This window comes from Acanthochromis polyacanthus, chromosome 17 (assembly GCF_021347895.1).
Source record: "Acanthochromis polyacanthus isolate Apoly-LR-REF ecotype Palm Island chromosome 17, KAUST_Apoly_ChrSc, whole genome shotgun sequence".
NCBI lineage: Eukaryota > Metazoa > Chordata > Actinopteri > Pomacentridae > Acanthochromis > Acanthochromis polyacanthus.
In genome coordinates this window covers 7,061,635-7,077,599 of record NC_067129.1, presented here as the reverse complement: position 1 = coordinate 7,077,599, position 15,965 = coordinate 7,061,635, and the positions used below count along the sequence as shown (strand labels likewise).

Below are 15,965 nucleotides of genomic sequence, written 5' to 3'. Positions count from 1 at the left end.
CCCATTGAGCTATACGAGCACCCCAAAAAACTTCATCGTTTAGTATGTCATCCAAAAGTGTAACGAAAATGTCATAGTTTAGTATGTCGTCCAAAATGTCACAAAAATGTCATAGTTTTAATATGTCGTCCAAAATGTCACAAAAATGTCATAGTTTAGTATGTCGTCCAAAAATGTCATAAAACCATAGTTGAGTCCATTGCACAAAAATGCCACAAAAATGTGATAGTTTAGTATGTCGTCCAAAACCATCCGGTCCTCTTTTTGGAGCGATCCGGTCCACGTTTTCCTCAACTCCAGTCCGGTCCACTTTTTGAAGCGATACGATCCGGAAAACGCCATAGTTTAGTATGTCGTCCGAAAATGGACTAAAATCATAGTTTAGACTATTGTGCAAAAATGTCGCAAAAATGTCATAGTTTAGTATGTTGTCCAAAATGTCACAAAAATGTCATAGTTTAGTATGTCGTCCAAAATATCATAAAAACGTCATAGTTTAGTATGTCGTCCAAAATTGTCACAAAAACGTCATAGTTTAGTGTGTCGTCCAAAATGTCACAAAAATGTCATAGTTTAGTATGTCGTCCAAAATATGACAAAAACATCATAGGTTAGTATGTCATCCAACAATTTGGAGCAAGGTGTCCAGATAGCTCAACTGGTTAAGAAGGTGATTTGTGAACTGATCTGTGTCAGAGACACAGGTTTGATTCCAGCTCATGATCCTTTACTGCATGGGTTTCCTGTTTTTCTCTCTATCCTTGGCGGAGGTCTGCACTCTCTGAGCGCTTTTCTAAAATGAAAAAAAGTCATCTTTTGCCTGAAAATGGACAAAAACGTCATAGCTTAGTATGTCGTCCGAAAATTGACTAAAAAAGTCATGGTTTAGTATGTCGTCCGAAAATAGACAAAAAAATTCATAGTTTAGTATGTTGTACAAAAATGCCAGAAAAATGTTATAGTTTAGTATGTCGTCCAAAATATCACAAAACGTCATAGTTTAGTATGTTCTCCAAGATGTCACAAAAACATCATAGGTTAGTATGTTGTCCAACAATGTGAAGATAGGTGTCCAGATAGCTCAACTGGTTAAGAAGGTGATTTGTAAACAGAACTGTGTCAGAGATGCAGGTTCGATTCCAGCTTAAGATCCTTTACTGCGTGGGTTTCCTGTTTTCCTCTCTGTCCTTGGCAGAGGTCTGCACTGTCTGAGCGCTTTTCTTGTTTAGTATGTCGTCCGAAAATGGACAAAAAACTTCAGTTTAGTATGTCATCCAAAAATGTCACAAAAACGTCAAAGTTTAGTATGTCGTCCAAAATGTCACAAAAATGTCACAGTTTAGTATGTCGTCCAAAATATGACAAAAACATCATAGGTTAGTATGTCGTCCAACAAATTGGAGACAGGTGTCCAGATAGCTCAACTGGTTAAGAAGGTGATTTGTAAACAGAACTGTGTCAGAGATGCAGGTTCAATTCCCGCTCAAGATCCTTTACTGCATGGGTTTCCTGTTTTCCTCTCTGTCCTTGGCGGAGGTCTGCACTGTCTGAGCGCTTTTCTAGTTTGGACAAAAAACTTCATAGTTTAGTATGTCGTCCAAAATATGACAAAAACGTCATAGTTTAGTATGTTGTACAAAAATGTTATAGTTTAGTATGTCGTCAAAATATCACAAAAACGTCATAGTTTCGTATGTCGTCCGAAATATCACAAAAACTTCAGTTTAGTATGTCGTCCAAAAATGTCACAAAAATGTCACAGTTTAGTATGTCGTCCAAAATATCAAAAAGCGTCATGGTTTAGTATGTCGTCTGAAATATCACAAAAACGTCATAGTTTAGTATGTCGTCCAAAATATGACAAAAACATCATAGGTTAGTATGTCGTCCAACAAATTGGAGCCAGGTGTCCAGATAGCTCAACTGGTTAAGAAGGTGATTTGTAAACAGAACTGTGTCAGAGATGCAGGTTCAATTCCCGCTCAAGATCCTTTACTGCATGGGTTTCCTGTTTTCCTCTCTGTCCTTGCGGAGGTCTGCACTGTCTGAGCGCTTTTCTAGTTTGGACAAAAAACTTCATAGTTTAGTATGTCATCCGAAAATGAAGAAAGTCATTTTTTGCCTGAAAATGGACAAAAACGTCATAGTTTAGTATGTCGTCCGAAAATTGACTAAAAAAGTCATAGTTTAGTATGTCGTCCGAAAATGGACAAAAAACTTCATAGTTTAGTATGTCATCCGAAAATGAAGAAAGTCATTTTTTGTCAGAAAATGGACAAAAACGTCATAGTTTAGTATATCATCCGAAAATGTTTTCCTCAACTGAAGTCCGGTCCACTTTTTGGAGCGATCCGGTCCACATTTTCCTCAACTCTAGTCCAGTTCACTTTTTGGAATGAAAAGGTCCGGAAAAAGCCATAGTTTAGTATGTCGTCCGAAAGTGGACAAAAAACTTCATAGTTTAGTATGTTGTACAAAAATGCCACAAAAATGTTATAGTTTAGTATGTCGTCCAAAATATCACAAAAACGTCATAGTTTAGTATGTCATCCAACAAATTGGAGCAAGGTGTCCAGATAGCTCAACTGGTTAAGAAGGGGGTTCATAAACAGAACTGTGTCAGAGATGCAGGTTCAATTCCAGCTCATGATCTTTACTGCATGGGTTTCCTGTTTTCCTCTCTATCCTTGGCGGAGGTCTGCACTGTTTGTGCGCTTTTCTAGTTTCGTATGTCGTCCGAAAATAGACAAAAAACTTCATAGTTTAGTATGTTGTACAAAAATATCACAAAAACGTCATAGTTTAGTATGTCATCAAACAAATTGGAGCAAGGTGTCCAGATAGCTCAACTGGTTAAGAAGGGGGTTCGTAAACAGAACTGCGTCAGAGATGCAGGTTCAATTCCAGCCCATTATCCCTTACTGTATGGGTTTCCTGTTTTCCTCTCTATCCTTGGCGGAGGTCTGCACTGTCTGAGCGCTTTTCTAGTTTAGTATGTCGTCCGAAAATAGACAAAAAAATTCATAGTTTAGTATGTTGTACAAAAATGCCAGAAAAATGTTATAGTTTAGTATGTCGTCCAAAATATCACAAAACGTCATAGTTTAGTATGTTCTCCAAGATGTCACAAAAACATCATAGGTTAGTATGTTGTCCAACAATGTGAAGATAGGTGTCCAGATAGCTCAACTAGTTAAGAAGGTGATTTGTAAACAGAACTGTGTCAGAGATGCAGCTTCAATTCCAGCTTAAGATCCTTTACTGCATGGGTTTCCTGTTTTCCTCTCTGTCCTTGGCGGAGGTCTGCACTGTCTGAGCGCTTTTCTTGTTTAGTATGTCGTCCGAAAATGGACAAAAAACTTCATAGTTTAGTATGTCATCCAAAAATGTCACAAAAACGTCAAAGTTTAGTATGTCGTCCAAAAATGTCACAAAAATGTCATAGTTTAGTATGTCGTCCAAAATGTCACAAAAATGTCACAGTTTCGTATGTCGTCCAAAATATCAAAAAAGCGTCATGGTTTAGTATGTCGTCTGAAATATCACAAAAACGTCATAGTTTAGTATGTCATCCAAAAATGTCACAAAAACGTCATAGTTTAGTATGTCGTCCAAAAATGTCACAAAAACGTCATAGTTTAGTATGTCGTCCAAAAATGTCACAAAAATGTCATAGTTTAGTATGTCGTCCAAAATATGACAAAAACATCATAGGTTAGTATGTCGTCCAACAAATTGGAGACAGGTGTCCAGATAGCTCAACTGGTTAAGAAGGTGATTTGTAAACAGAACTGTGTCAGAGATGCAGGTTCAATTCCCGCTCAAGATCCTTTACTGCATGGGTTTCCTGTTTTCCTCTCTGTCCTTGGCGGAGGTCTGCACTGTCTGAGCGCTTTTCTAGTTTGGACAAAAAACTTCATAGTTTAGTATGTTGTACAAAAATGTTATAGTTTAGTATGTCGTCCAAAATATGACAAAAACGTCATAGTTTAGTATGTTGTACAAAAATGTTATAGTTTAGTATGTCGTCAAAATATCACAAAAACGTCATAGTTTCGTATGTCGTCCGAAATATCACAAAAACGTCATAGTTTAGTATGTCATCCAAAAATGTCACAAAAACGTCAAAGTTTAGTATGTCGTCCAAAAATGTCACAAAAATGTCATAGTTTAGTATGTCGTCCGAAAATGGACAAAAAACTTCATAGTTTAGTATGTCATCCGAAAATGAAGAAAGTCATTTTTTGCCTGAAAATGGACAAAAATGTCATAGTTTAGTATGTCGTCCGAAAATTGACTAAAAAAGTCATAGTTTAGTATGTCGTCCGAAAATGGAAAAAAACTCATTTTTTGTCAGAAAATGGACAAAAACGTCATAGTTTAGTATATCATCCGAAAATGTTTTCCTCAACTGAAGTCCGGTCCACTTTTTGGAGCGATCCGGTCCACATTTTCCTCAACTCTAGTCCGGTTCACTTTTTGGAATGAAAAGGTCCGGAAAAAGCCATAGTTTAGTATGTCGTCCGAAAGTGGACAAAAAACTTCATAGTTTAGTATGTTGTACAAAAATGCCACAAAAATGTTATAGTTTAGTATGTCGTCCAAAATATCACAAAAACGTCATAGTTTAGTATGTCATCCAACAAATTGGAGCAAGGTGTCCAGATAGCTCAACTGGTTAAGAAGGGGGTTCATAAACAGAACTGTGTCAGAGATGCAGGTTTGATTCCAGCTCAAGATCATTTACTGCATGGGTTTCCTGTTTTCCTCTCTGTCCTTGGCGGAGGTCTGCACTGTCTGAGCGCTTTTCTAGTTTAGTATGTCGTCCGAAAATGGACAAAAAACTTCATAGTTTAGTATGTTATACAAAAATGCCACAAAAATGTCATAGTTTAGTATGTCGTCCGAAATATGACAAAAATATCATAGTTTAGGATGTCATCCAAAAATGTCACAAAAATGTCATAGTTTAGTATGTCGTCCAAAATATGACAAAAACATCATAGGTTAGTATGTCGTCCAACAAATTGGAGCAAGGTGTCCAGGTGGCTCAACTGGTTAAGAAGGTGATTTGTAAACAGAACTGTGTCAGAGATCCAGGTTCGATTCCAGCGTGTGATCCTTTACTGCATGGGTTTCCTGTTTTCCTCTCTGTCCTTGGCGGAGGTCTGCACTCTCTGAGCGCTTTTCTAGTTTAGTATGTCGTCCGAAAATGGACAAAAACTTCATAGTTTAGTATGTCATCCGAAAATTGACTGAAAAAGTCATAGTTTAGTATGTCGTCCGAAAATGGAAAAAAACTCATTTTTTTTGTCAGAAAATGGACATAAACGTCATAGTTGAGTATATCATTCGAAAATGTTTTCCTCAACTCTAGTCCGGTCCACTTTTTGGAGCGATCCGGTCCACGTTTTCCTCAACTCTAGTCCGGTCCACTTTTTGGAGTGATCCGGTCCATGTTTTCCTCAACTCTAGTCCGGTCCACTTTTTGGAGCGATCCGGTCCACGTTTTCCTCAACTCCAGTTCGGTCCACTTTTTGGAGCGATCCGGTCCATGTTTTCCTCAGCGCCAGTCCAGTCCACTTTTTTGGAGCGATCCGGTCCACGTTTTCCTCAACTCCAGTCCGGTCCACTTTTTGGAGTGATACGGTCCGGAAAAAGCCATAGTTTAGTATGTCGTCTGAAAATGGACTAAAAACAAAGTTTAGTCTGTTGTACAAAAATGCCACAAAAATGTTATAGTGTAGTATGTCCTCCAAAATATCACAGAAACGTCATAGTTTAGTATGTCGTCCAAAATGTCACAAAAATATCATAGTTTAGTATGTCGTCCAAAATATCAAAAAAGCGTCATGGTTTAGTATGTCGTCCGAAATGTCACAAAAATGTCATAGTTTAGTATGTCATCCAAAAATGTCATAGTTTAGTATGTTGTCCAAAATATCACAAAAATGTCATAGTTTAGTATGTCGTCCGAAATATCACAAAAACGTCATAGTTTAGTTTGTCATCCAAAAATGTCACAAAAACGTCAAAGTTTAGTATGTCGTCCAAAAATGTCACAAAAATGTCATAGTTTAGTATGTCGTCCAAAATGTCACAAAAATGTCACAGTTCAGTATGTCGTCCAAAATATCAAAAAAGCGTCATGGTTTAGTATGTCATCCAAAAATGTCACAAAAATGTCATAGTTTTGTATGTCGTCCAAAATGCCATAAAAATGTTATAGTTTAGTATGTCATCCAAAATGTCACAAAAATGTCAGTTTCGTATGGCGTCCAAAATATCACAAAAACATCATAGTTATCTCCGCCAAGGAGGTTATGTGACACCCGGCGTTTGTGTGTCCGTCTGTCTGTATGTATGTCTATCTATCTGTCTGTTAGCAAGATAACTCATAAAAGCCTGAGCAGATTCACATGAAATTTGGAGGGGCTGTAGACTATGGTAAGAGGAAGAGCTGATTTAATTTTGGTGGCAATCCGGAAGGGATCCTGGATTCTGGATCACTTTGAATTTTTTAGTATGTTTTAGTATGTGGTCCAAAATATGACAAAAACATCATAGGTTAGTATGTCGTCCAACAAATTGGAGCAAGGTGTCCAGGTGGCTCAACTGGTTAAGAAGGTGATTTGTAAACAGAACTGTGTCAGAGATCCAGGTTCAATTCCAGCATGTGATCCTTTACTGCATGGGTTTCCTGTTTTCCTCTCTGTCCTTGGCGGAGGTCTGCACTCTCTGAGCGCTTTTCGAGTTTAGTATGTCGTCCGAAAATGGACAAAAAACTTCATAGTTTAGTATGTCATCCGAAAATTGACTAAAAAAGTCATAGTTTAGTATGTCGTCCGAAAATGGAAAAAAACTCTTTTTTTGTCAGAAAATGGACATAAACGTCATAGTTTAGTATATCATTCGAAAATGTTTTCCTCAACTGAAGTCCGGTCCACTTTTTGGAGCGATCCGGTCCACGTTTTCCTCAACTCTAGTCCGGTCCACTTTTTGGAGCGATCCGGTCCACGTTTTCCTCAACTCCAGTCCGATTCCACTTTTTGAGCGATCCGGTCCACGTTTTCCTCAGCTCCAGTCCAGTCCACTTTTTGAGCGATCCCGTCCACATTTTCCTCAACTCCCGTCCGGTCCACTTTTTGGAGTGATACGGTCCGGAAAAAGCCATAGTTTAGTATGTCGTCCGAAAATGGACTAATAACAAAGTTTAGTCTGTTGTACAAAAATGCCACAAAAATGTTATAGTTTAGTATGTCCTCCAAAATATCACAAAAACGTCATAGTTTAGTATGTCGTCCGAAATATCACAAAAACGTCATAGTTTAGTATGTCATCCAAAAATGTCACAAAAACGTCAAAGTTTAGTATGTTGTCCAAAAATGTCACAAAAATGTCAGTTTTGTATGTCGTCCAAAATGCCATAAAAATGTTATAGTTTAGTATGTCATCCAAAATGTCACAAAAATGTCAGTTTCGTATGGCGTCCAAAATATCACAAAAACGTCATAGTTACCTCCGCCAAGGAGGTTATGTGACACCCGGCGTTTGTGTGTCCGTCTGTCTGTCTGTATGTCTATCTGTCTGTCTGTTAGCAAGATAACTCATAAAAGCCTGAGCAGATTCACATGAAATTTGGAGGGGCTGTAGACTATGGTAAGAGGAAGAGCCGATTTAATTTTGGTGGCAATCCGGAAGGGATCCTGGATTCTGGATCACTTTGAATATTTTAGTATGTTTTAGTATGTGGTCCAAAATATGACAAAAACATCATAGGTTAGTATGTCGTCCAACAAATTGGAACAAGGTGTCCAGATAGCTCAACTGGTTAAGAAGGTGATTCGTAAACTGAACTGTGTCAGAGATGCAGGTTTGATTCCAGCTTAAGATCCTTTACTGCATGGGTTTCCTGTTTTCCTCTCTGTCCTTGGCGGAGGTCTGCACTCTCTGAGCGCTTTTCTAGTTTAGTATGTCGTCCGAAAATGGACAAAAACTTCATAGTTTAGTATGTCATCTGAAAATGGAGAAAGTCATTTTTTGTACGAAAATGGACAAAAAAGTCATAGTTTAGTATGTCCTCCGAAAATGGACAAAAAACTTCATAGTTTAGTATGTTGTCCGAAAATGGGGAAAAAGTCATTTTTTTGTCCAAAAATGGACAAAAATGTCATAGATTAGCATGTTGTCCGAAAATGGACAAAAAACGTCACAGTTTACTATGTTGTCCGAAAATGGACTAAAAAAGTTATAGTTTAGTATGTGTTCCAAAAATGGACTAATAAAGTCATTTTTTGTCAGAAAATGGAGAAAAACATCATAGTTCAGTATGTCATCCGAAAATGTTTTCCTCAACTCCACTCCGGTCCACTGTTCCATGGGAATGTCAATGCCCTTGGCGGAGGTCTGCACTCTCTGAGCGATATGTCGTCCAAAATGTGACAAAAACATAGTTTAGCATGTCGTCCAAAATGTGACAAAAACATAGTTTAGCATGTCATCCAAAAAATGACAAAAGCATCATAGTTTAGTATGTCATGCAAAATGAGACAAAAAACGTCAGAGTTTAGTATGTCGTCCAAAATTTCAGTAAAATGTCATATTTTCGTATGTTGTCCAAAATGTGACAAAAACGTCATAGTTTAGTATGTCTTCCAAAATATCACAAAAACTTCATAGTTCAGTATGTCCTCCAAAATGTCACAAAAATGTCATAGTTTAGTATGTCGTCTAAAAATGTCACAAAAACGTCATAATTTAGTATGTTGTCCAAAATATCACAAAAACGTTATAGTTTAGTATGTCCTCCAAAAATGTCACAAAAATGTCATCGTTTAGTATGTCGTCCAAAATATCACAAAAACGTTATCGTTTAGTATGTCGTCCAAAAATGTCACAAAAATGTCATAGTTTAGTATGTCGTCCAAAATATCACAAAAACGTTATAGTTTAGTATGTCGTCCAAAAATGTCACAAAAATGTCATAGTTTAGTATGTCATCCAAAAATGTCACAAAAACGTCATAGTTTAGTATGTCGTCCAAAAATGTCACAAAAACGTCATAGTTTAGTATGTCGTCCAAAAATGTCACAAAAATGTCATAGTTTAGTATGTCGTCCAAAATATGACAAAAACATCATAGGTTAGTATGTCGTCCAATAAATTGGAGCCAAGTGTCCAGATAGCTCAACTGGTTAAGAAGGTGATTTGTAAACAGAACTGTGTCAGAGATGCAGGTTCAATTCCCGCTCAAGATCCTTTACTGCATGGGTTTCCTGTTTTCCTCTCTGTCCTTGGCGGAGGTCTGCACTGTCTGAGCGCTTTTCTAGTTTGGACAAAAAACTTCATAGTTTAGTATGTTGTACAAAAATGTTATAGTTTAGTATGTCGTCCAAAATATGACAAAAACGTCATAGTTTAGTATGTTGTACAAAAATGTTATAGTTTAGTATGTCGTCAAAATATCACAAAAACGTCATAGTTTAGTATGTCATCCAAAATGTCACAAAAACGTCATAGTTTAGTATGTCGTCCAAAAATGTCACAAAAATGTCATAGTTTAGTATGTCGTCCGAAAATGGACAAAAAACTTCATAGTTTAGTATGTCATCCGAAAATGAAGAAAGTCATTTTTTGCCTGAAAATGGACAAAAATGTCATAGTTTAGTATGTCGTCCGAAAATTGACTAAAAAAGTCATAGTTTAGTATGTCGTCCGAAAATGGAAAAAAACTCATTTTTTGTCAGAAAATGGACAAAAACGTCATAGTTTAGTATATCATCCGAAAATGTTTTCCTCAACTGAAGTCCGGTCCACTTTTTGGAGCGATCCGGTCCACATTTTCCTCAACTCTAGTCCGGTTCGCTTTTTGGAATGAAAAGGTCTGGAAAAAGCCATAGTTTAGTATGTCGTCCGAAAGTGGACAAAAAACTTCATAGTTTAGTATGTTGTACAAAAATGCCACAAAAATGTTATAGTTTAGTATGTCGTCCAAAATATCACAAAAACGTCATAGTTTAGTATGTCATCCAACAAATTGGAGCAAGGTGTCCAGATAGCTCAACTGGTTAAGAAGGGGGTTCATAAACAGAACTGTGTCAGAGATGCAGGTTCGATTCCAGCTCAAGATCCTTTACTGCATGGGTTTCCTGTTTTCCTCTCTGTCCTTGGCGGAGGTCTGCACTCTCTGAGCGCTTTTCTAGTTTAGTATGTCGTCCGAAAATGGACAAAAAACTTCATAGTTTAGTATGTCATCTGAAAATGGAGAAAGTCATTTTTTGTACGAAAATGGACAAAAAAGTCATAGTTTAGTATGTCCTCCGAAAATGGACAAAAACTTCATAGTTTAGTATGTTGTCCGAAAATGGGGAAAAAGTCATTTTTTGTCCAAAAATGGACAAAAATGTCATAGATTAGCATGTTGTCCGAAAATGGACAAAAAACGTCACAGTTTACTATGTTGTCCGAAAATGGACTAAAAAAGTTATAGTTTAGTATGTGTTCCAAAAATGGACTAATAAAGTCATTTTTTGTCAGAAAATGGAGAAAAACATCATAGTTCAGTATGTCATCCGAAAATGTTTTCCTCAACTCCACTCCGGTCCACTGTTCCATGGGAATGTCAATGCCCTTGGCGGAGGTCTGCACTCTCTGAGCGATATGTCGTCCAAAATGTGACAAAAACATAGTTTAGCATGTCGTCCAAAATGTGACAAAAACATAGTTTAGCATGTCATCCAAAAAATGACAAAAGCATCATAGTTTAGTATGTCATGCAAAATGAGACAAAAAACGTCAGAGTTTAGTATGTCGTCCAAAATTTCAGTAAAATGTCATATTTTCGTATGTTGTCCAAAATGTGACAAAAACGTCATAGTTTAGTATGTCTTCCAAAATATCACAAAAACTTCATAGTTCAGTATGTCCTCCAAAATGTCACAAAAATGTCATAGTTTAGTATGTCGTCTAAAAATGTCACAAAAACGTCATAATTTAGTATGTTGTCCAAAATATCACAAAAACGTTATAGTTTAGTATGTCCTCCAAAAATGTCACAAAAATGTCATCGTTTAGTATGTCGTCCAAAATATCACAAAAACGTTATCGTTTAGTATGTCGTCCAAAAATGTCACAAAAATGTCATAGTTTAGTATGTCGTCCAAAATATCACAAAAACGTTATAGTTTAGTATGTCGTCCAAAAATGTCACAAAAATGTCATAGTTTCGTATGTCGTCTAAAAATGTCACAAAAACGTCATAATTTAGTATATCGTACAAAAATGTCACAAAAATGTCATAGTTCAGTATGTCGTCCAAAATATCACAAAAACGTCATAGTTCAGTATGTCGTCCGAAATGTCACAAAAATGTCATAGTTTCGTATGTCGTCTAAAATTGTCACAAAAACGTCATAATTTAGTATATCGTACAAAAATGTAATAGTTCAGTATGTCGTCCAAAATATCACAAAAACGTCATAGTTCAGTATGTCGTCCAAAATATCACAAAAATGTCATATTTTCGTATGTCGTCTAAAATTATCACAAAAACGTCATAATTTAGTATATCGTACAAAAATGTCATAGTTCAGTATGTCGTCCAAAATATCACAAAAACGTCATAGTTCAGTATGTCGTCCAAAATATCACAAAAACATCATGGTTTACAAAATTACAAAAAAAAGACACAAAACAACTACAATGTGATTCAAAACAACTGAAATCAGACTCAGCATGACTACAGTTACACAAAAATTACAATAATAGAACTACGAGACCTAAAATAACAACAATCAGACACAATATGACTACAGTGAGAGAAAATTACTCAAAATAGACACCAAACAACTACAATGAGATACAGAACTACAATGAGACACAACACAACTTCAGAGATGCAAAACAACTACAATCAAACATAATAATCAAACATAATACGAAAACAATAAGAGACTAAATGACTGAAAGAAATACAAAACTATAATTAGACACGAAACAGTGACAATGAGAGACAAAATTATTTCCAAGGGTTGCAAAACAACAACGAGACACAATACGAGACACAATTCAACAACTACAACACGCATAATGACCACAAAGAGCTGCAAAAAAAATCTACAATGAGACACAAAGCTGCTGTAAAGAGTCACAAAACAACAACAAAAAGATTAATGACAACTCTGAGGTGACAGAAGACTGCTATGGAAAGACAAACATCCACAAAGAAAAGCAAACAAAGCAACAATAAAAACTCTGCAAACTAAAAACAAAATCATTAACAATGCCAGAGTTTACAGAGAACAGTCATAAAAGTACAATAAAGGTACACAGACTACTACCACTACTGGAGATTACTACGAAGAGACCACAAATGTAATATGACTACAGAGTGATTTAAGACAACCACAAGTAGACAGAAAATGACTACAAAGACACAAAACATTTACAATGAGAGGTAAAATAATCATGCAGCATAACAATCAGAGATGTCAAATGAGCACAAAGAAATACAAAACTCGAACAAATAGACCCACAAAGAGACCTAAAACTTTCACAGATGCAAAATGACAACAAAGAAACATGAAACAACTAAAAGAGAAGCAAAATGTCCAGTAACAAGTAACCAAAGTTGTTAAGTGACCTTATCACCACAGGTTGTTTATTCATTCATTCAAATCTTTATATATTTTCGAAAGGACCTTGAGGTTTCCCTCATTTACAATGCCGTCAAGATTACAGACACATTAAAATCACAGCACAATAAAGCAAGTATAGAATCACTGTGAACAATAATTTCATCAGTGGTAAGGTAGATAAAATAAAATCAGGTAAAACATTTGCAATGTGAAACACAGTGGTTAGAAATCAAAGTTCTGAACTCTGAAAGAGAAGGAATGAACACGAATTTTTCGAGAGTGTTGGAGGATGTTCCATGAGCTTGGAGTATCAAAAGAAAAAGCTATTTTACCAAGTTCAGTATGCGCTCCAGGAACTTTAAGTCCTCATCTAAAAGGCAACTTAGACCAGAATAATGTGAAAACTTGAAACCCGCATTGCACAAACCAGCAATGGAGTAGAAAGCAGAGGCTAATCTTTTGAAATGAATTTGTATATTTGTATATATATATATATATATAGATCTGAGGATTTTTCAATAAAATTTTAATTAAAATTGTATTTTTATACATCTTTGAACTTGATTTGAAGGGATTTGTGCCATTTGTTAAACCAGTGCTTTAAATTTGAAATGGATTTTTATGATTTTTTTACTCCACAATCTGTCTTTCTGTGCAAGACATTACTCAAAAACGGAGTAACAGATTTGGATGAAATTTTCAGGGATGGCCAGAAATGACACAAGGACCAAGTGATTAGATTTTGGCAGTGATGCAGCTTATAGTCTGGATCCAGGGATTTGTTAAAGATTTCTGTATCATTGCGAGATAGTAGCACAGCGTCACTGTAACCATGACAACAAGTGACTACAACTTCACATGGTTGTGATTCTTCTACAAATCAACCATTGCGGACTTATCAGGACTTATCTGTTGTAAATGATACAAGGAACAATTGATTAAATTGTGGGAGTGTTTCTGATTCCCATCAATTTTCATGGCTCGCTACATATTTAGGTCACGCAATTCTGTGTCCGTACATAACGTACACATGCATAACACACGCCTGTGCTCAGTGCAAAATCATTTTGTTTGTGGGTACATCTATATTAAATGGCCACATTCTGTGTTGCCGTGACTTTTGATCATCAAGGTTGGGATGCAAACCAGTTATCTTCTACCTACAAGGCATCAGTGCTAACCACTGAGACACTGTGCAGACCATGTTAATTACACATAACAAATAATCACTATTTAAACTTTCACTGACTTCTGAGATTGACTGTGTTTAGCCCTATCGGTGCTTACCACAGGCTCTGTAGTCCCCAGAGGAGCCGCAATTGAGGTTAATCTCCTGTTCGCTCGTGTTTGTTTTTTGCCTTTAGGCTCAAATTTTAAATACTTACATTATCCCATTTATAATCACCTTTAATTTTTTTAAACCTCTGCACAATTTGACTGATTTACTTGGTCCCGCTCTTCATTAAAATGTCTTGTGATGTCTTCTGTCAGCCAAAACATCTATATTTTTAGATAAGTCGGTATCTGTGCACTGAATCACATCTATCAAAAGAAAATTCAAGCATTTAAATGTTTTTTTTTTCCGAATTTTTGCTAGTATTTAGATTGAATGAATACTTGTTGGGGGTTCTGATGTGACCATTCAAATATGGTTTTAAGTGCAGTGTGCTTTTGCCTGAAGTGTAAATATTCCTAAATTTGTAGTAAATGGCAAATTTGTAGTGAATGCCACAAACACATTAACACCCCGCTGAGCTACAAACAGTTCTCAAATGCATACAAAGAAAGGACTGAAATGATGAGTCATTTCCAATGGACACATAAACTCAGAGAAGGGTAAAATAGATATGAAAGGTTGAAAGGAGTCATAGCCAGTAGCCCTGCAACTGGTCAGAATGAATTGACAGCTCTGAGCCCAAGGCTATGTGTCTGGAGAATGTGCTATATTGATTTTGGAGGTAAAACGTAATGTGGGCCGCGTGTTAGTGCAAGTGAGGTGTGAAAATCCATCATGAGTGATTTCACAGTGCAGTTTTTGTCCTGCATGGTTGTAGCATTTCCCTGCTGGGGCTATTTATTGAGAATTGAATAACAGGATGAGATAAGTGAAACAGCTTTAAGTCTAATCTGTGTATCTCTCTTACCTGTGTTCCTGTTTCTTCCACTGCTGCTGACAATTCTCTTGTGGCTCACGTCTGCTGTCTCTTCTCCCTCTTTTCCTTTTTCTCTCCCAGAGAGCGTATGAAGCTACCCTTCATGACCGACCAGTGCGAGCAGATGCTGAAGATCTGTAATGAGTTCGTCCGACTGCAGGTGTCTTATGATGAGTACCTGTGCATGAAGGTGCTGTTGCTGCTCAGTACAGGTAATAGAACACATTTTACTTTGAAAAATCACCGCATTGTTTTTTCAAAAGTCTTGTGTTTTTTCTTTTTCTGAGATTAAAATTGATCTCAAAATCTATTGTGTCAACTTCGTTATACTGCTGAAACCTTTTCACTGCACCTCAGTTTGTCACAGCAAGGGAAGCAGACTGAGTGGAATGGGGAAAAACTGCATCATATATGCAAATTACTACTCATAGTTCGGCAGCACCATCAAGGCTACTGCAGGCAGATAGGAAAGCTGTAAATGGGTGAATGAATAATGAATATGTGACTGAGTTACTTCTCTGCATTCATTAAGGCTCACTGAGCATCTGGCTAGACACATGCAAAGGTGGCTTCAAAATCAGTAGTTTTTAAATTTCCCATTGCTTGACAGTAACAGACAGTAATACATTGTTTTCTGCTTCACCGCTAATTGACAAAGCAAGCAACAGCTTGTTTTCACAGCATGAATAATCAGAGGGTTTTTATCTACATTGCTCACGGCAACAAATTTGAGCCACCGAGCAGCATTGCTTCATATGCTGCATGCTGTGATGATTTCAGTAATACGGCACAAACCTGAAGTTCCACAGCAAAGAAAATTACACCTAAAGCGATAATCCTTATCCTTTATGCCCTGGTTTATTTGGCAAACCCCTGCAGTTACTGGCAAATGTGTTTTAAAACTAGCGTCCCAGAATTCTCCTCAAATACATGACGGCAAAAAATAAACACGCCTCGAGCGCTTACTCTCTCAGAAACACACCAGAGGAACAGTGAGATCTGTTTGCAGCATCTTGATGATGTTCTTGCTAACCATAAAAAGAACTTGCTGTCTGTAGTTCTTCATCTGCTCTGTTCCATTTCTACCTGCAAGATTTAAAACTAATCTACTCAAACAGCACTGCAAATGTCTTGTTTTAGAGACGCGATATTAGAGATCAGTGTGATGTTTTCTACA

The 15,965-nt window shown here is 36.8% G+C and overlaps 1 protein-coding gene across 1 annotated transcript in view; it reads left to right on the top strand.

Annotated features, from left to right (window-relative positions):
• LOC110966808 (glucocorticoid receptor-like) overlaps positions 1 to 15,965 on the top strand; it is an 86,571-nt gene that overhangs the window by 60,539 nt on the left and 10,067 nt on the right. Inside the window, 1 exon segment of the mRNA XM_051937728.1 lies at positions 14,870 to 15,000. Coding sequence (XP_051793688.1) covers positions 14,870 to 15,000 — 131 coding nt within the window.